The sequence below is a fragment of the Rhodnius prolixus genome, unplaced genomic scaffold (assembly GCF_049639745.1).
Source record: "Rhodnius prolixus isolate KJV_2025 unplaced genomic scaffold, Rpr scaffold_1, whole genome shotgun sequence".
NCBI lineage: Eukaryota > Metazoa > Arthropoda > Insecta > Hemiptera > Reduviidae > Rhodnius > Rhodnius prolixus.
In genome coordinates, this window is record NW_027411581.1 from 50,175,424 (window position 1) to 50,199,956 (window position 24,533).

Below are 24,533 nucleotides of genomic sequence, written 5' to 3' on the forward strand. Positions count from 1 at the left end.
GTTCTGAATTAATAAGAAAAATTTGTATTAATTAATAAAATAATTAATAAACATATATTAATAAGTCCTCAATGTATTAAAAACTTTGATAACAATGAAAAAAATTGGGATTGTTTCTAAGTATTAATTGATTATAAATTGAAGGTTTTTTAATTGAAGCAGTCGAAGCCTCGATATCCTGAAACCAAATAAAAGGAGAAGATAACGAAAAAAAGCCAGAACTAGTTGTAAATAAATACGGCATAAAACAGTGTGAGTTCGCCACTATACAACACACAATTCTACTCCCGCCATCATTCCACATTATCACGTGCTGAGTGTTCGCTCGGTCTAGTACATAACGGTTGTTGCTGTGGGACTGTATTTCACACGACTAGTGTTGCTTACAGTTATCATTAGAATTTGTTAACTACAAACATTAATGTTTTTAAGTGTATAATGTGAGTTTTACAACATAAAGCAACATCCGGTTTAGCCTCACAAGACATTCATTCTTAATCTAACAATAAGGTTGTGTCGCGGAGAGATTTATGTTGAGAAAGGACCGGGAATGTATTAATAATTGGTAACATTAATTTTTAATATCTATATTATTTTTTTAACAATATTAACTGGTATATAAAATATGTCACTGTTTTGTCAACTTATCACATATTTATTTATTACTTTTGTATTCACCTAAAAGAAAATAATGCAAATTTATTATTTTCCTTATTTAAAAAAAAGAAGGAATTTTTCCTAAAAACATTTTCATTGACTGAACAAGTTCTTTGTCACTTTCCTTGTTGCTAGACAAATAATAGTTTCATCGAATTCATGATCAATAAAAACTCATGTAATATTGCTGAAGTTGCCAAAGAGGCATTCTGATAAAAGGGTTAATTATTTTAACCCTTATTGGCCCCCTTTTTTAAATGTTATTTTAATAGACAATTTTATTGGTACCATGCACCTTTTTTCTTAAGTTGTCTTAAACTTTTGAAGCTGATGTTGGTATTTTTATCCGTTATGACGGATTGTTATGACAATTTATTGCAATGTTTTAGCATTAAAGAAATAATTTATGTTACCAGCAAAAAAAAATCATCTTTTAAAGTCAGAAATCACACAATAGTAATTTTCTGATATAAAATCATTTGTATTATAATTTTATCTGCAGCGAAAGTATTTCCCGCTTGCGCTTTTTTATTGTGTGCAATTCGTGAATATAATTTTTAACACCTCACCCACTTCTTTGTTTGACGCGTTTTCGCTTTTTTTTTTCATAAATATTATTTAGAAATAATATCACCAAAATTTCTGAAATAAACAAAAATTGGTTCGCGAAAATGAACTCCAAATTAAATCAAATAAAAGTAACGATGTCTAATTTTTTTGTTTGTGTATTAAATAGTAAAATTTTGCATGTTTCAAAATCTTATGACTAGATATTTTTCCGGGCAATTGGTAAACGGATTTTGAATGATTATGCTAAAAAAGAAATTTTATAATCGAAAATTTACTAGCTGAATACTTTTGGATTCCATCCTCAGATTATGTGTAACATTCTTAAAACAACATACTTGGTTTTCCATTTGGCTGGAGAATGACAAGATTCACGGTGGTGAACTGATGTGTAACTGGCCGTGGCAGAAACAGCCATTCCTCAGGTAGGAAGACAATTTCTTCCTGGTCAAAATCTGAGAAAGTTTTGACTTTGATGATGTGTAATTGTGCAGTCTGCTACCTGTGAAGCCTGTTGCCATTGTACATTTTCTGTTGCTCTACAGAAAGTTTCCTATTGGCGTTAATGAAAGTCCTTCTAAATAGTTTTTGAACTATAATAAAACGAAATGAAGTTTCACATAAAGTAACGGAGGTAGGCGTGAGTTAGAAGTTTCTAAGCTAGGCGGCTTAAATTTTTACACAGTTACAGGGAAGGAAGCACATAGAACAAACAAGGAAACAATATTTATTGAAAAGTACTGAAAAAAGTTCTTGGCAAATTTAATACGATGTGATTGATTGTTCAATGCTGGGAAATATTTAATTCGAGCAGTAATGGAATCATTCACTCAGGAAGTTAATGAGGAAAAACAATCAAGCCTACAACACTGCTAACTGGCCAGAGTCCATGCACTTGATTTACTCACATCGTAAACCGTGAGAAATCAATGAGCTTATCCTCTTCCTCTTCTCAAATGCTACAAAAAAAGGTCTGATAAAAGGACCATTATGTAGAGATGTCTTGTGAAACCACAATGACCAGGATCCAATCAGGAATCTAAGAGATGCCCTGGAAAGATACAGCAACTTCGTAACTATAAAAACATCATTTTGATTTCGACAGTCCAATAAATTGTATGACAAAATCAATGGTGTAGGTGTTTACACGCTATTTAAAATCACTTAATACCTGAGTTAATCTAAATAAATTGTGACAGAAGCCTGGTGTAAATTTTGTCTGCAAATGGTTTAGTTATGTCAGTTGTAAAGTAATCGCCTGTTTTTTCAGGCGGGGCTTATCGTCCAACTACCAATTAGGTGTCGTGGCGTAAGCTCATTACTATAAACAATTTTTTCTAACATATAAAAAGTAGGCATACGCAAGATTCGAACTGGGAATCCACGCTCTCGACCACTAGACCGACACCCCCGCCCAATGTCAGTGCTTTGTCAAATGAGTGAATGAAGAATAATCTTTAATATAAAGAGAGATTTTAATTTTTGGAGTAGGATGTTAAGTAACGTATTTCTTTCGGAAGTTCTCATTTTTTTTTTTTTTAATTTTCTTTTTCATTAATTTCTCTGACGCTCTAGAGGAGGAGCGTCCGCCCCCAACCTGCGAAATCCATGAGGGCAGGTTTGATTAATAATAATAATAATATACTTTATAGAATAGGTTTTGAGGTTTAACCAAATTGTTTTAGAGATTATCGAAAACTCACTATTATGTTTCTTTACCAATTAATAAGTGTTTAAATCCAACGTCATTCTAATATTAAATCTTATTCCTACTCGTAAAAGAAAGTAATACGATTGTCAAATTTCTCGCATTGTTTTTTTATTCAGAAATGCAAGTTTTTAGGTGCTAAGAATGTAAATAATGTTTTCTGTTCATGGTTTATTCGTTTGGGTGAACATCCCAAAAATTGAAAATAGCAGAACGCTGATACTTTGATATACAATTTTGAGGCTGTTTATTTAATTATATTTTTTTATTAATCAGTTCCTCAAATTTCTTAGAAAAGGAAAGTTATTATTAATGTTATAATGAGAGGACATAGTTTCTTCGAGTAATGACTTAGTTTAAAATTTATAATTTTTAAACTTCCCTGAACTGCCCTTTTTTTAAATACTGTAGAGAAAAATATTTAAGTTTACATAAAGAAAACCATGCTTTTTTGAATATATGTACATATATAATGTAAATAAAAACGATCACTTAGAACACATACACTGGGCCAAAAAAGTCTGTGAACACTAACCTAAATTTTATTACTTTTATTATTATCTTATTAGAAACTTCTTTTATTTTCAAATGAAATATACTATTCGATAGAGAGAAACCAGAGTTTTTCATTTTATATTCAATCTTTTATTTTTGTTCAGCAGGAATATCACAATTAAATGTTTAACAAAACAACACCCCAAACGAATGCAAAAAAAGTCTGTGAACAGCTGTATAAATATGTAAAAACATTAAGATAACAAACACAAAAACGATTGAATAAAGTTTCAAAGTTCTCTATTGTATTGTAGAAACCACTACAGTCAGTTTTGTGAATAAATAATCTAATTAGTACATATTTAACCACTAATATGGAAGTTCCCAGACCAATTCGAGAACTTATTGTGACGTTGCGAAATGAAAGAAAAAGTATTCGAGAAATAGGGAAGATAGTTCAAAAAAACCCTTCAACGGTGCATAATATAATTAAAAAGTACGGAAATGTGATTAGTAGGCCACGCAGTGGACGGCCACCAAAACTTAATTCCTTTCATAAACGGCAAATTCTGAAGTCTGTTCGAGAGGAACCCAGGACAAGCGCTCAAAAAATCAGTCAAGAATTATCAAGTGGTTATGTGTAAGCGTAACACCACATACAATTAGAAATAAATTACATGAATACGATTATTGCGGTCGAGTCCCGAGGAAAAAACCTTTAATCAATAAAATAAATAGTAACCGCCGATTGGATTTCGCGAAAGAATATGTTTCTAAGCCTTCTAGTTTCTGGGAAACCGTAATCTTTTCAGATGAGTCGAAATTCAATGTATGTGGGTCTGATTGACGACAAAAAGTGTGGCAAAAAAGAAATGAAGCTATGAAAATGAAAAATATGAAGCCTACTTTTAAGCATGGGGGAGGCAACATTCTGGTGTGGGGTGCATGAGTGCTAAAGGAGTGGGCAAGTTAGATCTAATTAATGGTATGATGGACCAATATGTGTATGTGGATATATTAAGACGCAATTTAAAAGAAAATTCAAAAAAATTAGGGTTGGAGGGAACGTTTGTCTTCCAACAAGACAATGACCCGAAACATACCGCACCAAAAACTCGGGAATGGCTTTTAAATAATACACTCTGGCGCCTAAACACCCCTCCACAAATGCCAGACCTTAACCCAATAGAACATTTGTGGGATGAAATCAGCCGCGAAATAAATAAACGAGGAATAAGAAACCGTGAACAACTAAAAAACGCTATTTTAGAAGAGTGGGATAAAATTCCAACATTGACGACCACAAAATTATTAGGATCGATGAAAGCTCGTTTGTTGGAAGTGATTAGGAACATAGGAGGTCCTACAAGTTTTTAAAATTTATAATTCACGTACAATGTGTAACAATGATTTATTTCTGCAAAGTGTTCACAGACTTTTTTTGCATTCGTTTGGGGTGTTGTTTTGTTAAACATTTAATTGTGATATTCCTGCTGAACAAAAATAAAAGATTGAATATAAAATGAAAAACTCTGGTTTCTCTCTATCGAATAGTATATTTCATTTGAAAATAAAAGAAGTTTCTAATAAGATAATAATAAAAGTAATAAAATTTAGGTTAGTGTTCACAGACTTTTTTGGCCCAGTGTACATATTTCAGTTTTTCAATAATTCTTTTAAATTGAGACATTAACAACTGATTAGTTTTGTTTTTCATAATGTTATATTTCTTAAATAAAAGATGTTCGTTTCATTGGACAGTTTGCTTTCTTTTTCTCTTCTATTTAACTATAAATTTATCTTCAAATATTATTTTATTGTACTTTAACCTACTTAAATAATAAATGTGACATGTTGAACTCAGCTGTTACATATGTATGTACTTGTACTCATCTTTTCAATAATAAATTTTTATTATTAGGTACATATTAAATTTATAATTATTTAAATAATCAATAACCCTTCAACTGGTAATATAACTAAAACAAAAAAAAAATGGAGAGAAGAAATTTGAAGTCTTGCGTTTTCATTGACTTGATTATTAATGTTTAAATTGTTGGATTACAGGAAAATAGTTCAGGCCTCTAAACTAAAGTCAGAAAGAGGATTCTCAAACAGGAGAATAATAAACAAGATGTTGAAAAGAAGTCTGGAGAGTTCAATATACACTGGTGTTTTGAATTGCCGATTTGAGGCGACCACTGCGGCTATCTTGCTGCAATACAGATAGCCCCAGAAAGGAAGTTGAAAAGTGATAAGAACTATAAACCATACCCTTGAGTTATTTGTGACATGCTGGCCGGGTCTTATTTCAAATACGCCAGAAAAAAGAAATGGGTCTTGCTCAAAGTGAGTATTACTTTTTCTTTCTACTTAATTTATTAAATAGCCTACGTTATATTAATGATCATGGTGGCATTAGAAGTCGAGGCTTCCCACTCATAAGCCAAGTTTATTAATAATGGAAACTAACTACATGAATAAAGTTCTTAATTAAAAAAAAACACAAGAATAAAGATTAATGTTTAATTTATAGAATGGGATAAAATCAGTGATTATTAATCCTTAAAAATTAACATAATGAACAATAATTATTGTACAAAATCTCTTTATTCAGTTTCAGAGAGTCTACTATATATACCAATAATGTATGTGCCATATCCCCGATTTATGCGGGTCATCAGTTTCTCAGAACCATAAGTTCGATACTCATGGTATGAACTTCCTTGCAAAATCGAAAATGCATTTTATCAAAAAATTAAAAATGCTGAAATCCAATTGAAAAACAAAAAATATTAGTTCATTCATGCATTGATACATTTGATTTTGATCACCATATGCTTTCAAAGTTATCATTATGGGAACCAAATATACAGAATTAATAAAAAATTATCCAGTAGTCTTTAGCCCTCATCATAATGAATAATAAATGTATACTTAAACTATAGACTACAGACTTACAAATATATAGACTATAAGCTTCTTAAAATGTTCTTTAAACTCAAGGTCGCAAAGTATTATTTGATTGCTGCCGAAGGTTTAAAAAAGAAAACAAATTAGAACTGTTGCATTAAATTTCACAGATCAGAGACGATCTAGAAACTGGTGGGCCCCTCCATCGTCTTGCTTCCTGAAGTCCAAGGGCATATGAAGCTAGGTGAAATAACAGGCATCATAGGTTATTAGCTAGTTAAGTGTTCATCTTTATTCTAATACATTGCGCGGCGGTACACTCAACTTTGGCTTTGTTTGCCAGCAGTAGTAGAGATTTTTTCTGTGTTTTCTTTGGAGCTCTTTTAAGTGTTACTTGGCAGTTTTAATTAATCATATTCAATGCCGATACTACAATTTCCATTTATCCTGTTCGTTAAAATCTACTGTTGTGCCTTTTAATGTACGAGCAGGTATTCGATATTTAATATACGAGCAGGTAATTGCAAGTTTCTTTAATTTCTCGTCCTTTGACTTCTATTTTGTTCACAATAACTTTCTTCTGTTGGCATTAATTATGATGAGCGGCAAAAATCCGGTGTATAACATTTGCATGACTTTATCTTACGAAATATAGTTTTTTGAAAAGGCAGAATTTTCACAGAATTTTGATGCTTTTCTTTCAACTGTTTAGAATTAAACACTATGATATTCCTTAAAAAGTTTTAAGATTTTTTATTCAAGTTTTGTTTTATATATTTATAATGTATGCGTAATTTTCGGTTATATCTGAGTAGAACGGGTTCTACCAAAGGCAGTTTTTGCTTTTTTTGTTTTTTTTTAAGAATCCAATGTTTTCTCTTAAATTCTTTTCTTTTTTTACATTCAAGAAAGTGCTAAATTTATGCACTGTTGATGAGGTAACCATTCTTCCTGCATGAAATACTACTATAAAAATATTACCATTAAATTTATTATTAGAATTATGTAATTCTTAGGTTATTGTTAAATAAAAGTGGCCTTTTAGGAATATTTTGGTATTTTTCAAAATTTGTTTCCTTGATTGAATTCTTCCTATAGATTTTTTGTATTACTTTTCTTTCTTTCTTTAAATTTGATTTCTTCTCCTTGATTTTCTTGATTACTTTTTCATATTAATTTTTTTAAACTGAGAGTGCATTTCTATCTGAACCAAATAATAATAAATAGAGAAGGCTTAATTTTGAATGCAAAGTAAGGATTTATCATCTACTAAATATTAATAAGGAAATATGTAACCTAACCTAATCTGGAATCGGTACTTCCAGAAGGAAATAAGATAAGCATTTAGTGATAACACAAGCGGGATCGTTGTGAGTGATAAATTTAACCAAAATTTCAAAGTTTTATTAAATTGGCAGAAATGAGATTGGCAATGGAGAATGGCATGAGTTATTCCTACAATGAACAAGGTTAGAGAAATTGTGTTTAGAGTGCGGAGACATCAAGAGGATGGTGAAAGTCGATTAGAGAGAAAAGATAAAGACAATGAGGTCTTTAACTAAAGTTGAAATGATATCGGAGATACGCCAGGCATCTTACTTACAGCCGTTCATTGATAAGATGCTCCCTGACGTCAGCGGAAGAATTGCTGTATAAGAACTCTGCTTTTTATTACCTAGAGTTTTTAATGGTATTAATTTTTGGCATGTTCTACTTTGTTTAAGTATCTAGCTTAGAATGGAGAGCCAACAACAGAGCAATATTCCATTTAAGCGCGAACTAGAGAGTTGTTTATGGATTTAAAGGGAAAATTATTTTAATTTACTTAAATTATAGACATTTGGAGGAAAAATGAAAAACTAAGAAAATGTAAGAATACACAAAGGATACATATCTCCTTCATTCAATGTACCGTACTGCAAACATAATTACGTTTTTTACTCCCCTAGCTTTCGTACGATGCGGACAGACAGTCATTTTGACTTAGATTTCTTTGGCACTGATATAAAAAAGTTTCTAAATAAAGCAAGATGTCTATTTCTTTAAACTATTTGTATTATTAATGTTATTATTATTATAGTTGTTTTAGTAAATTGGATTATTGATCCGTTTTTTATTTGAAATAAAATAAAATATATTTGGAAACTAATGAAATAGGCTATTTGGAATATTGGAAAATAATACTAAAATCATCTGTTTTTTAACATTATGAAGACAATTAGCCTTATAACCTGAAGCCTACCAGAAATTAAAATTATCCAAAATATTTTCCGGAAAAAGAGTACATAGATTTAGCCTTTTACATTTTTGCTTCAGTTCACATACATCTTTGCTGCAGTTCACATTACAATCACTTTTGTCAGGGTTTATTATTTTTCATAACGCTCTCTAGAAGTAAATGAAACCCTAACAAATTAGACCAATCATCCAAAGACTGGTGTTTCTATATATGAACTGCTAAGGATTATGGGACCACTTTTCTTCATCTGAATTTTGATTTTTAAACAAACTTAATAAATACTCTATTATCTTTACAGTCATTAATTCCACCAATTTCAATCATTTTCATCAATTTCCGTAATACATCATTTCTTTCTAGCTGTTCCAAGTTTGTTTTAATTTTGCGTGTGTGGTTCAGATTAGTATTAGAGTAGCTACACCCGACAGATATGGTTGGTTAATTGAAAACAAACCTAACTATTGTAAAAAAAAAAAACACAGCCGTTATGTAGTTTATTGCATGATCATTAATATTTCAGACTGTTGTGATGAAACAGAAATCAATTTATTTATTCTTTGATCTGTTTGCAGTGTAGTTATTACACCTTGTCCTTCACGGCAAAAGTTTCTATTATTTTTATTACAGTTCTAACTGCGTAGATCAAACAATACTTTGGAGTTTCTCTTAGTTATTTTAGACATTAAAAAATAATTATATCAATAAGTTAATCATCATTTAACCAAAAAATACTTGATAAAAAATTTCACACAGTGTAGGTTCTATAGTGGGGATTTCTTGGTGGCCCGGTCTTGACACATTCAACTAAAATTAAGTGGATCAGTGGATGCAACAGATTTTTCTTTTTGGTTTTACTTTCTGCTACTCTGAAATTGCGATCGTGTAAAATTTTCTACATCGAGTTTCCAAAGAAAATGCAAATTTTGGGTACCTCTGAGACCAAAAAGAAAAGTCTGTACGTTAAAATGCTCGAAAATGGTTCTTAAAATAACCAAATTCACATTTAAAGCTAAAGAACCAAAGTGTTCTATCGTTATGTAAGAATGTATTGCGTCATACCAGTTCATCCGTATATGGGACTAGGTGGTAGAATAGCTTAATTTTTTTTTAACGTACTAGCCTTGATATTTCTTCCTCGTCAAGTTCTTCTTAGCGCAATGTTTTTCTTTTTTCACCTTCTTAATAAATAATATTTAATAAATTTATTTTAAATGTTTGAATGGAACTAAGTATTAAAATCATCCCATTTTTTTTACGTTTATTATGCAATTTAACATTTAGTTGATGTAATAACCCTATTAAAACAGTTATAAATTTATCATAGAAATAAAACCATGGTTGCAGTTACGTCATTCAAATAAATCAATTGGAAACCAGACTTCATTATAGTGCATGTTTCACCCCTTGACAATCATACATTCTCCGCATTATATTCGGTAGGAAGTAATGCATTAGCCATCCTATTGTTCATATTATCAGGAACGTAACTAAAATCTGGAGGCCTGTTTAGAAAATTCCAAAAACTCTATTCCATAAAATAAAATTTCCAGTAAATCTATTTTTCTCAAATTTGGAATAAAAAAAGATCTTCAAATTATATTTGATAATGTTGTTGTAAAGACCACGAAAAAGATGAAAATTGAATGCTTCAATTAGATTTTCAGCAGGATTTTTGTTCATGTGGCGAGGGAGTTCTAAAAAATTACATGGAAATTTGTTATAACATAAGCATTTTATTCAACATATAACTTTATGAAATACCCTTTTATTTTACATTTTAGTTTAATAAATAAGTAAACCCTGTTACGTACTTTTATATTAACTATGTTAATAAAAAAGTTAATTAATATTATCAGTTAATTAATCAATTCTTTTTAAATGAATATTTGAATATTTTCAAAGCCACCAGGATATCAATTTACATGTCATGCCAACAGTTTCCCAGACTTCAGTTTTAGAAACAATGACACTAAAATACATGCATTGTTTTTATTAAATATGTACGCAATAGTTGATTCTGTTAAAAAAAAAAAAAAAAAAGTTGGCGTTTAATTTATTTTTACCTCCTTAAAAAAGTAACAAATTATGAATTAATTTTGCATTGTTTTTTTTATTCATAAGTAACCTAAAAAATTATTTATGGCCCAAGAGGTAAACATAATGTAATTATATTTATTTAAATTAATTTGCCTAAATTATTAATTGTTAAAACATTTATTTTTACTAGTTTTAGTACCTGGTTTTTAAAAAATCATGCAAAAGATCATGGTGAGTTCAAAATTGGTCATTTTCTGAATCAAGTGCTGAACATCTTCATTTTTTCCATTCTGTTGCTGATGGCACAATTTGATGACAATCAAAAACATACAGCCCTCAATTTTTCTTTTTCAAACAACTAGAGAGGATAAGTTTTTCTAATGAAAATTAAACATTATCTGTTAACATAAAAATAATAAATAATTATCTTAAAAGACTGTTGAAAGTGCTATTGTACAGCCCTATTCCTCATATGTAATAAACGTAATATGAAACAATTAATTGTTGGAATAGCGTAAATTGGTCTTTATTTATTTATTTTTTATGTAAAAAAAGAAGAAAATACGGAATCATAGTACACTAATTTTATTTTAGAATTATATAATGTTTTAAATAACATTACCTTTGACCTTTTTAGACTTAAAATCATTAAAAATCGGATTTTTCCTCTTCAACTTCTTTTTTTTTTTGGAGATGCAAGAGATTTTCGGAGATAATCTAATTAACCGTTGGAGGAAATAATTAAAAAATCCATTTCAGTTAGAATATAAAAATAGTAATTACAAACGAATTTAAATAAAAATAATTATTATAATTTCAATATTCACCTTGATCAGCTGGTATTATGAAACATCAGCGTATGAAAGAAAAACTGTAGATAGAAGCTAAATTCTCTTCACCAAACTGATGATGGTAGATAAAGTCTGGAACCTGTCTGAAATATATATATATATATATATAAAAAATAAAAAAAAATTGCGTGCTTTCATTCTTTCTTCGTCTGAGTTATCTCCAGTTAAAAAGGACCATTGAACCTTTTGTCTAAAATAGAGGATAGATGCGGAGTTGGCGGAGGGTGTAAAGTCCTCCTCATACAGACGTCTTTCTAACTCAGGCAGAAATTTTATAAAATAGTTCGTATGGAAAAGCCTAAATGGCCGCCCATGTTACATATACACAATTTGACAAATTTATTTATATGTGATTTCTGATTTAAGTCCCTATAGATCGAGTTGTAACCTCCATTTTATGGGCTTCAAAGATGGTTTTGAAAATTTTGCCTACATGTTATTAAAGCAACCTTTTTGTCAATTATTGGTCCTGACTAATCTAGGCCTTAATTAATGCCAGATATTTATCAAGTTTTAATAACGGAGCTTTCTTTCAAGTTTAAACAGTATTCTTTCTAGTAGTCAAACTAATTGTGAGTAAAACCCGTTTCTAGCTGGGTTTATTTTGAAGCAAATTGACTAATTGAGAGTCTGATTTCTATGATGTCATCAAAGGCGTGGTCCTGTATCTCTGATATATAAAGTATGCTCATTGTATGATATACTTTAGTATCCCAGTCATGCTTCATATATAATTGTACTATTATTCCTTTAAGAAATGTTTGCTAGCCTTGAAAACATATAGCTTGAAACAATGTGGCTCCTTATTCCTAGATATGGAATCTGGTAGTAGACATTCATTTATTGTAGGTTTATTTATTTTTTGCAAACTACCGCTACTTTGAGTTGTAACAGATCTGTTGTATTAGAGTTCATCGCAATGGTTTTCGCTGAGAGCAGTATTCTAGAGTAGAGTTTCATTTTTGAAAACTAATTTCTTCTAAGTCGTACTCCGAACCACTAGTTTGTTGTATAATGTATAATATAAACTTAAAAGGTTATTATGTCAGTCACGATACTGTTTTCAGTCGGCACAAATTAATAATAACTATAAAAGACATAATTTAGACGATTATAAGTTAAAAATTAAGAAACAAAACTTAAATTTTTTAGTTACAAAATTTAAATCATTGCACTTTAATGCATAACTTTAATAATTAAAATGTAATTTTAACTAACGAAACACTAATTTTTTATGTTGCAATATTTTTGGTCCAACATCTAAATTTCATAATTAGATCAATCAAGATTATAGTGAAGTAATATTTTTAAGAAAGCATTTTAAAATTATAATAAAATAATTCTGAAAAGGTTGTGTAAAAACTAGAGCGTTTAACTGCAAAATTAGCATTATGCCAAATAATAGCTAAAATGACTTGTTAGATCAGCACATAGGCTGCACGGAGAGTTCAGTTTTGCCGGCCAGTACTCTCTGTATTTACAGGTTCCGTATTTACAATAAATTCTCCTGTTCCCAATTTAAACAATAAAAACAAGGAGTCGAATTTAAGATATTCTCCTTTTTATAAAGTGTAGGTGTAGGTGGTTTGATTTCCATTTTGAATATTACCGAGCAGATTGAAGTTCTATTACAATTGGCGCTTCCATTCTTGAGTTACAGAACAACTTCTTGCTATTGTGACCAAACTATGGACACTGTTTATGTCCATAGCCTTCAAAGTCTAGCTATTAATTTTCTCAATGGATTTTTTTTTTTCTAGTAAAATCGGATCTTTTTCATGAGTAGCCAACACAGCATTTCCTGGTAGGATATCCCCAGTGCAGGTTGTTATGATGGAATACGGGCCGAAAGCCAGCAGCGCACTGAAAAGACAAAGGACTTCTTTAAACAATATTTATGTGATTAAAGTTTACATAAAAAATTATGTCGGTTTTAATTAAAGATTTTATTATTCTGAAAATAATTTTAAATTAGCAATGTACATCGCCCAGTTTTAAATCACTCAGCTATTTCGTGGGGGCTTTATTCGTCAATGGCTTCAAGACTACCTTGACGTTTGAAGAGCATCATCATCATCGATATCCTGTACAGAGTGCTACCGCTGGATAGCCCTCCCTGCTCTCTCCTGCTCTCTCCTGCTCTCTCCTGCTCTCTCCAAGCACCAATATATCTCTATTTTCCTATTCACTTATTGAGTTATTGTATAGATTTGTACAGATTGTATTACTAAATAAATTCAAAAAATAAAAGTAATAATGATTAACATTAAATGAAATGCATGTAATAAAAATATAACATACTCATCCACAAAGTTATTAAACACTAAATAGAAATTAACTAGGAAACTCAGTTGAAGTCATAAACACCTAATATTGTCATTAACATCTATTTAAGAACTGTAATATAAATCATATCACCTTGGCCAAGTAGGAAGATTGCGTGATATCTTTAGTATTCAAATTATCTAGCAAACTTTCTCGAATTATATGATAAAGAATCTTAAAGAGATTAAATATTATTGATTCCCTTCAGACTTTAGGCCTTATATAAAATTATTAAAGGCAAATAAATAGATTTATTTATTAATCTTAGCTACCGCAGTGCACACTTGAAGAAAGTGAGTTTGTAAATCAAGTAAGTAAAAATAAATTCCTGACTTTATAAAATGTTTTATTTTTTTTTAATTCTAGAAAATGTTTCCAAAGATTAAAGTTTGGATGCTAATACCAAAACTAATAAACTTAGCACACTTATTTGAAAGATTTTCTTGGGAAATTTATTTCTCATGGATTTGAATTTATCCATTTTCGTATAAATGTTTTTTAATAACTTTCCTTTTATGTCTCTAAAACGAAGAGACAAAAGAATACTCGGATTAGTATTTAATTTAGGCATATTGTTGTTTCTAACATGTATGTTTCTGCAAATGGAACAATTTTTTTTAGCTTTTCAGGATTATTAACGATTTTCTCCGATCTCGTTTACTATTTGCTCTGCTAATTAAATTGCGATTCCTAAAGGCCTGCCACTTTTAATGGAAATGGTTTTCTAGCGAATTTTTGAGGCTATTAAGGAAATGAAACCTTAAGTATCAGCTATTTTCTCCTCTAAAGTGCAATTGCAGAAACATTTACGATTTCACCACCTATTTTCAACATCATCATCTATATTTAAAAAAAAATCTCCCGAAAATAGGTGGTACTGGAAACGAAACTTTCAGAAACTATAAAATCGTTATCTTATTTTCGAATTGGAGTTAGCTCTGCTCGTGTTGGCATTGAAAATAATCACATTTACTTACATTAAGAGCAACTTATGATGAGACCTAACTTCCTATTCCTAGTTAGTTAGAGACAACTAAACATGTTCAATAAAATTCAGCATTATTAAAAAATAATTATATAGCTGATAGAAAATTGTAAAGTTATGAATATTATTGTACGCTCCAGATTTGAAGTTTAATAAATTGTGAAACAGTAACTTTATAGAATCATGTTATCTTTATGTTAAGATTCCTTTGTATTGCCCCATGATCCATCTAATCAACCAAGAATATTGTACTGGTTTTTCTGAAGTATTGCTCAGCTTGGATAGCTGAAGTTTGCACATCATGTGGTTTGTTGGTCTTTGAAATAATGGAGAAAGTAAAATAATAATTTCTTTTTTTGGAAGTTGAAATAAAACTTTGTAATTAAGGGGCTTTTCTTGAAGAAAGATGTTATAAAACGTCGGATGGAATAAATGCAAAAAAAGGTGCAGTGAGTTAAAGAGAAATAACTAGTCAACAAATATTGTGTTTGTAAAGACTGGTTGGTCTGGGTGAGTTACAAAAATTAGTCATATGTTCAGCAACTAAATTCGTTGTTTTATTTTCATTTTGTTTAAATTTTATTTATAATTTCCTAACTCGAAAATATTTGCTTGATTGTTTCTGCTATTCTTGCTATATTTTAATTACAGTTTCAAGTTACAGTTGAATACACAGAGATATATTTAGTATAAATTAGCTTCACTAAACATAAAAGTTTGATTGTAGAAAAATTAATGTTTTTAGAAACAATATTTTTCCTGATTGGACTGTTATTGAGATAATATAATTAATCCTTGATTAATGAGGCTAATTCATCCATTAATGTTGGTCAATTCAATCTGCGTGCAGTGCAGGAGGTTGTGGGGTTTAGACGGATCTGTATCTCCCCCTCTGAGAGATGTGCTGACCCATACCACTCCCCACTATAGACATGACCACCAACTAAACTGAACAGTATCAACCGTCCTCCGGCGAACAGTATTACCTATGTCGGAGTTCCGAACTTGTCTTCGAGCTGTCACTGCAACACGAAGAGCAATATTTGATTTGTTCCTTTTTTTTTGTTTGTTTGATAGCTTTGCTACCATTCTGTAAGTTATAGATGAATCTATTTATTAATCATTACCGGATGTAATAACATGTGAAAACATAAGTAACATGTGAAATTAAAACACTTAGTATTCATAACAAAATTAATCAAGGGTGTATTCTCTTTTCATTGTGATTTTTAATTTGATAAAATTTCACATGTTTATTTTTTAAGAAAAATTTTGTTACATTTTGTTGAAGTTATTTTTGTACTGTTCAGTGTTTCTTCGAAGTGTTGAAATTTTTGTTGGCGTCAGAATCTACGGGTCAAATTGATTGGTAAGTTGGTTTTAAAAAAGAAATAATAATTAAACTAATAAAATCAGAGCATCGTTAAAGTAATATACGTGAATAGCATTTATTGCCTACTTTGAATAAATTAATTATTAGCAATTAGAACAGAGACGAAAGGTTTGTTTGTGAAACTTGACGTCTGATTATTGCTCTAGGTTTGTTTGTTTGTGATTTCACCACACCATCCCTTATCTTGAAATAACCATGGCAGCTCGATTTGTTATGTTATCGATCCAAGGGTATTTTCTTATAAATGTAAACTTCAAAAACATCAGTTATGACACTATTGTTTAGAGATTATTTTTATTAGGTAATAAAGTTTTAATTTTAACTTATTGTTCGAAAGATGTCTATCTCAAAAACTTTTTACTTTACTTTTGTTTTGACAAGACAAATGTGAACTATAAAAATTTTACTTCCTCGAAAATGAAAAATAAGTTGTGCTAATTTCACTTTTCGGGAAATACATATTTTTAGCTAGCGTCCTCACGACGAAAAACATTTTAGCGCTTGGTGTATGTTGTCTTTCTATTTAAGAGCGCAAATAGAACTTAGGTTAACAGGAAATATGACTTTATCCATAGGTTTCCTTTTTGTAAGAACAGTGCTCTGCTGCCCCTCATAACAAACAGCTCTGGACAGTCCCGGGTTCGAATCCAGCAGCTGACCCTTAGATTTTCTCTTCCTAGGAGCTTCTTACAGCTCACTGTCCGGTGATGGACAGTGTTGTCTGTAACGAGAGAACACTGTCCGGAGGCCGGCAGTGCACTGGAAAAAGCTCCGGGCGCTAATAACCTCAGTTGTTAATGCGCCAAAAAAAAAAACCTGATGTAAGTTTTGATTAGATTCTGTTGGAGTTTGGAAAATATTCCCATGTGAATCTCTGCCTTTTTTGCCGAATGCCCGAACTCCCAAAGAAAATGTACCACTATACTTAGAATTTACATCCTGGTAGTCTCACAGCCAGAAGTAATTACACTCCTCTTTATTAAATTTTAAATGACAGATACAATTGTAAGATGAGTATAACTTACTCATAATGCTGAAGTAGCAAGTGTTATAGTTATGTCGGTTTGTAGAATTTAAGTTTTCATCCTAAAGTATTTTTTAGTTTCCCTGTGGCGAATTTAATGTTTGTCTGATAGAACATATTTCTTAAAAATTATGTTTACCGCGAACCAAAAACATATTAACTCTGTAAATTTTCAGACAGAATGCATTAATTGGAATTGCTACATTATTAGATTTTTCATCTTGCCTCAATTTACTTTAAGATTTCACACTCTAAGTAGCTATTTTGCCCCAATCAAAATTTTAACTACGCAGAAAAATTTGTATATAAATTTTGGATTTTGAGCGTGTCACTTTCTTTCTCTTAAAATATTATCTGAATTTCTTCGACGTTTTGTGAAACTTTACACAGAATGGTTAGATTCAGGAGATAAATAGAGTCCCTCTATTTATCCTCTGCCCCAGATATCCTATCATTTTTATTTAATCTCTGATTTAAAGCCACTTTTAATTTTAACTTATCGTTCGAAAGATGTCTATTGTTGACAATTGCAACGATAGTAAAGAATCGTTGGTGGGGCTCCACTCCAGAGGTTTTCTTAAAAACTTAAGCTTTCTAATGGATCCGTACTGTGGCTGTTAACATCAATTTTATGATTCAGCAATATTCAATTGGGACATGACCGATAAGCTGTACGGTACATTAAGATAAGACATAATAGAATATTTCTTATTGAGAAGATGTTATTTGTAATGCGAATAACCATCTTCATAATGAAGCCACTATGTATTATCATTATTCTAATTTATAAGAAATGTACTACCCATTTAAAATTTTATGTTTGTGGGTCAGTACTATTGGACGGTACTTTTTCATTGTATCAAAAATTATTGGTTAATTGTCATATGTAATATTTTCTCTAGTGTTTTGTAATCTTTCTTACCTTCTTTTTACTGATGATGGTTTTGGTTTTTGACCGTTGATAGTACATTATCCTGCGGTATTTTGAGTGCAGTCTTTAAAATTCATGGACAGTTTTTTTTTTCTTTTCCCACCGACGTCACCGTAAATTTATTACCTACTTCAGGATCTGTACTAAGGAACAATACGTTAATGTAAACACAAACTGAGTAAAAAGTTAAAAAATAATAATAAATGAAGATTAGAAAAAAGGTCTACAATTGAAAATGTATAGTAATAATACTATTAAAATGAAAATTAAAAAAAAATAATAATTTGAAATTGACTTACATTATAAATTAGTAAAGTTATATGTTCAGCTACAACATCATAACTGTTGAGGATTCATGAAAAAGCTGGTTTATATAGTAAGGGAGCGGTGAAAACAATTTTAATAAACTTAATTGTTAAGTTACGGCTTAAAGGATGTAGTAAAAATTTGAAAGGTTGTTAGTGTCTGCCCTAAAGTTAATGGATGCTTTTTGTTGCTGAAATGTGTATCATTTCTAATATGTTGTGTTTGTTTCTGTTGGTGTTACTTGCAAGTATGGAGGTGTTATCAAAGTGAAAATCATGTTGCAAGTCTTTTTACTCTTGCTGCGCTATTATCAAATGTTCAGATCAGGTAACCATAGGGAATTCCTGTTTTTTGGCCTCCCACAATTAAAAATAAACGTGAAAAACACACAGTCATCCGTATTTCTGTTTCTTTATATTTTTAATATCCATTATATCCATATTTTCTTAAAAGTGGAGGAGCGTTTATACAAATTTTTTTAAAGAAAGCAAAATATATTGGATAACATTTTCGTTCTTTTATTTTTCCTTAATTTATGTATCTATTATTTATTTTGACATTGACGATTTTCTTTTTTTATGTTCTATTCTTTCGTTCATGATTAACCTGAGGTTGGCTTTAATTAACTATTGTCCTGATAGTACAGTTTATTACTAATGAATTTAATTTTGACTACTAAATTATTACTAAAATAATTATATAATTTCCAGCCATGGTACTCCCTAGAGGAAAGGCTAAATGTTGTAGCCAATCTGGAAAATTTTAAAAATCAGAAGTTTACCAAATTATGTATTGAAACCCAGTCTGTTACATTAAGTGTTCTATCATGTTTATTGCCTTCTGACGACAGGACAGTTTTCTGCTTAAAACTAAATTTCGAAACTCAGTGGTCCCAAAAAGGTAAAGATTGTGTGCAAATATACTGGAAATTATTTTAATAATTATTATTAAGCGAATGTTTACATCAATGTTCCATTGAACTTTCTTTTGCTTTGTAATAAACTTTTACTTGCGACTCTACAAGATCATGTCTTTTAGCTTTACAATGATGATGACGCGGAGATTAAAATTGTTAAATCAGGAACGTTTACTTCTTAATTTATCAAAAAATTTTAACTTCTTTTAGACATATTTCCGTACCATTTCTTTTTTATGCATTTGGGAACCTAAGATGTCTCCATCTCTCCGCGCAAATCCATTGGCCAAAATCCTATTCAGGCACTTTTCTTCTTCCAAACTGCTTGATCCCGCTACGAGCGTATTACGACCTTCTTTCCACTCCCTTCAGAGCAGCATTCAGACGACCAAACACTTCCCCAGAACTCTCTAGAATGATTTTTTTTCATTTTTGTCAGGTAGAAATGTCAGGTTTGTCTGTGCAGTTAATAATTCAAGTTTACAGAACCTAAACTAACTAAATAGGGCATATTTGTGGATTTCAAAGCAGCCTACGACCATAATAGGAGAAAGTTCCTAATTCAAGAGTTTTTAAAAACTCAGTACTTCAAGGAGAATGATGTCCTGTCTACGATTACAAAAGTAGATAATCATTTCGGAAAAGAAGGATCAGCAGAATAATAATAAATGGCTAGGAGGTAATATCTCAGTGGATACTAAGTCACTGCGACATCCCAGGCAACGAGAAAAGTGATAAACTGTGATAAGACAGGATGCGACATACCGCCATTATCACGCCAGCGAGTTATCAACTGGCGACGATAGCGAAGTAAAAATATCAAATGAAAGAAAGAGCCTGCAGAAAGTTTTGGACTGATCTGAATTCAAGGTTCCCTCAAATTTGTCTCAGTTGATATATGAAACTTTCATTTTAAATTTCTCTGGGCCATGACTACCTACAGCAGCATAAGAGATCCTGATATATAAGCAAGAGATGAAGGTCTTTCAATAAACCCGCTATAGCTTTGCTCGCGCGACATTAGCAATAAAGAAATAATTAAAAACTAATGGCAGATAAGAAAAAGGATAGTACATATACTCGTATTACAATAAAATGGTGCTCTAGAGATAGCCCTAACTACGCTCTTACGCCGAAGTGCTCATTGTAGATTTAACCAAGGGAAAGGTTTCCAATAAAGGTTGGTAGATCTGATTTGTTTAAACAAAGCTTCGAAACTATTGTGAGAAAAATTAAAAAAATATCTTTTTAGTGAGTTGGTACTTCCGAATGAAAAATTTTGCGATCCAGACCCAAATATAGAACGGCGATAGAACCCAAATATAATCACTGAAATTGTTTTCGTTCTGGAGATATGCTGTACAGAAATTCACATACCAAGAATAGAATCATATTTGTGAAATTCTATTAACCAAACCTAAATGTTATGCGGTTCATTTAGAAGAAAATAGAAAAGTGATTAATAAACATCTAATTTTTGAGAGTATGGATTTGCGTGTACTGGATTCCAAAGCGGAGATACCAGATTCGAATCCATCCGGCTGGTACTTAGATTTTCTCTTACAGCTTACTGATGATAGTGTTTGTATAGAGTGTTCTGAGGTCGGCAGTGCACTGAAAAACGCTCAAAGCGCCAATGACGCGCTAAAAAAAAAAAAATTAATGAAAATATTAACCAAAATTTTAATGACGCCTCAACATCAAACAATTGTTTTTCTTCTTATTTTTGGATTTATTTTAAATTATAAAAATCCTTTATTTTTTTTTAAATTACAGAAAATGAGTTAAATTTAATGTTGGTTTTTTTAATAAATTGAATTGTGCACTTGCTCCATTTTATTCAAGCAGTATGTCCACTTGACTTCATCGGGCACCATTAAGAAGTGCTAGCCTCTTTATATTAATCCTTATTTAACCCATTTTTGGTATGTTTATTTAGTACAATAGTACAGAATTTACTTAGGAAATAGCGTGCAAAGATAGCGTGCCACACAACTTTTATATACATACATATATATATCTAGTGGTGATGAATCAGTATTGAACTAATAGCAGTTCAACTAATGCCCTTCTAGCTCTTAATGATATTAAAATAGATCACAGTATTTCATGCATTATTTATTTACGATGTAATAATACTAGCGTCTAAACTATCCGTCACTATTAAAACGGCCATATTTTTGAGTGTTTTATTAAAATTATAATGATTATAACTAAACAGGTGGTTTAATGTTAGTAATTTCTCAATTAATCAGCATATATAACAAATTTTTCAAAATCATTCCATTTTTATGCCATCTATTGAAATGTTATATCAATAAAAATTGACACCATATGGATCCTAGCGGCATAAGCTTGATTGCAAATTCAGTTTTATTAGTAACAGTAGCGATGCTTGGTTGTCAGGCTTTGTGGTGAATCATGTTACACCGTTTTCCTGAAATCTATCAGGAAGATTTGTATCGCATACTATGCGAATTTGGGTAGCTAAAGTGCATTGAAAACATCCATAATTGAAGAAATTAGTTCAAATTAACTTCACAAGAAGTGATACTATCTGTTAAAATGATTAATAAAATCGCTGGGCTATATAGGATATATAACTAACTACAGGTGGGTTCATCTGCTTCTCGCCCCATTGTGGGTATCCAGAGCTCCTGGCCATGATTATTCCTTACGAAATAAATGGGCTGATAGTCATTTCTACAGCGTAAATTCGCTATGGCTACGTAATTGGATGTTAACCCTTGTGAGATCCATTGATCCAAACTTTGAGCAACCTTGAGCTTTTAGGAAATCTCTTGCATCGAATTCCCCGCTGAAATTTGATTTTTTTTTTTTTGCAATCTTAGTTCTTTTATCCGCGCCATTATTTAATCTTCTATAGGGTTCTTTTAAGAAGAGTTACTCTAATAGCATTGAGTAAGAAACTAAATCAGGGATCGCGACATTTATCAAGAAGTGAGATTTAAAAAAAAGGGTGATTGGGAACTCTGTAAGTAAAAATTAGTAAGCAGAAATTTTAATTCTGAAATTAAAAAAATGCTCCACTTTTCTTTCATTTGGGTTCGCGCCCTAAAAATCAAACCATGTATCTTAAAAAAATTTCAATTATTTCCCAACATTTTTTGTTTGACACTGCTGTATTCTTTAGCTCTTAAAAGGCAAATATTTCACATTTCTTTATATTAATTAAAAGTCAGAATAAAAGAAGTATAGAATAGTAGAGTTGACAGTATCTGCAAATAGTATAGGCAGGGTTGTTGACAGTTTGTACAGGAAGTGGAACTGTTTGTTCCCCCGCAGTTTGCGTAGGGCGACTCAAGCTGCTATTGTTGCTCTTTTTTTTTTTTTTTTTTTTTTTTTTTTTTTTTTTTTTTTTTTGGCGCATCAACAGCTGAGGTCATTAGCGCCCGGAGCTTTTTCCAGTGCACTGCCGGCCTCCGGACAGTGTTCTCTCGTTACAGACAACACTGTCCATCACCGGACAGTGAGCTGTAAGAAGCTCCTTGGAAGAGAAAATCTAAGGGTCATTGTTGCTCTTGTTTTGTTTATCTACTTTGATTTCCCTTCAACTAAAAATTAACTCTTATTTAAAATTTATTTACATAAATTAGTTATTTATTTTCGTTTCGTAAAATATTAATTTTAATTCCTGTTCTTTTATCGAAGGTTTTGTCTAAGCTTTGTTCATTAAATGGACCTCCTTGAGAAGTTTTTTGTTTTTAATTGTCTTTTAAGAAATATGAACCGAAATGAGCTGTTGACGCTTGTGTTGTGACTGGATGAAAAATCGATATAGAGGGCAGATCATAAATACGGAATCTTTTAATATAAAGAAGCCGTCAGCTTAATAACAGAAAAAAACAAAATGGTATTTTAACTAGTTATAAATAATTCTTTATTTAACTCTCTACAGATATTTCTGGCGTCTATCACCTCTATATTTTTTACCAAAAGTTGGTTGCCTTCAATATTGTATAGATTAAGTGTGATCCAATCAAATTACTTGCGAGAAATGCGTGACTTGCCTTCCTCTAAACTGCTTTATGAGATGACTTTACTTCATAAATGTTTAAAGTTACTTTAAACTTCATACCAAATTTTAACAAAAATTGTTCAGTCTAAACGTTGTTTCGTACAATCAATTTTCCCTTAATTTTGAATTCTTAAAATGGGAATTTTGATTAAATCTATTTTTTTTTTTTTTTTTTAAATAAAGGCGCCTCAATATTTGAGAATTTTGACTACCGGAGCTTTATTAGGCTTTGCTGGCCTCCTCGGGGGAATCTAGTACGCAAACTGTTGTGCTAAACCCTTCTGATATTATTACTATTTCTTTTCCAATCGCCAGGGTTCAAAATGCCAACCGCATTTTGCATAGTTTGGATGTAATTATATCGGTCTAATCCCTGGGCTGTTTATTGGTGGGTATTTTCAAAGAAAGTATGCCAGTTGCCGTAAGTTCTACTGGCATTACCCACGGCCTCTTTATTTTTTCCTCTAGTTCCGCACTCTTTTGTTTTTTCACACCTGAAGCTTGAATGAGCTTGTTAAATGCTAGGGCTGCAAGTTCCATCGTCAATGTCTTTCTCTAGCTAGCCCCATCTACACTCACACTCCCTGATCATCACAACCCATGAAGGGCCTGGACCTCAGCCACAACAGCTTTCCACCTTTCACGGTCCCTCGCAGCCGTTCTCCAACCTTGCAGGCCGACCGCCTCAATATCTTCCTCCACGTCCCTCAGCCATCTCAGCCGTGGTCTGCCACGGGGCCTTTAGCCCCATCTAACTATTTAAAAAACATAGCGAGGAGAAATGGTAAGGAGTCGGTTAAAATAAAAAATAAAAACTATATCTTTTTTTTGTGAATTTTCTGTAACTCAACCAACCCGCGTATCCAACGCCCTGAAGAAGACAACAAATTTGTCGGAAACGTTAGCGAAAGAACGGAGTTGTTGTTTCTTTATTTTGACCAAATCCTCGCTATTTCAGTTCTAAATATTAATAGTTTAAGGTCGCAAAAAGCTGATACATAATCATATTTAAAAACGTGGAAGTCGCAGTATCAGAACGATACTGCGACTTCTACGTTTTTAAATAGAACATTAACACCTACAGACACGTAGGAGGGAGTAGCAAGGCTAAAGTAAAGGATACATTTCCAGGCAAGATTTCATTAAA

General features: G+C 31.3%; 1 protein-coding gene and 1 long non-coding RNA gene across 12 annotated transcripts in view; both read left to right on the plus strand.

The window, feature by feature from the left end:
- Window positions 1-289: 289 nt before the first annotated feature.
- Window positions 290-24,533, plus strand: part of Hexo2 (beta-hexosaminidase 2) — a 32,499-nt gene continuing 8,255 nt past the window's right edge. For 2 of the 11 annotated variants that reach the window (XM_074118323.1, XM_074118330.1), the window contains exons 1-2: window positions 290-565; window positions 5,495-5,776. In XM_074118323.1, coding sequence (XP_073974424.1) covers window positions 5,720-5,776 — 57 coding nt within the window. In that variant the 5' untranslated portion in view covers window positions 290-565; window positions 5,495-5,719. Of the gene's footprint in view, window positions 566-5,494; window positions 5,777-6,599; window positions 6,858-15,715; window positions 15,870-15,931; window positions 16,147-19,141; window positions 19,332-24,533 lie in introns of those variants that run through there. The other 9 variants (XM_074118347.1, XM_074118398.1, XM_074118341.1 and 6 more) reach the window with 9 other exon arrangements.
- Window positions 6,864-9,977, plus strand: LOC141449277 (uncharacterized). Its single transcript, XR_012455428.1, has 2 exons — window positions 6,864-8,209; window positions 8,290-9,977. It is a non-coding gene; the product is annotated as an uncharacterized lncRNA (long non-coding RNA).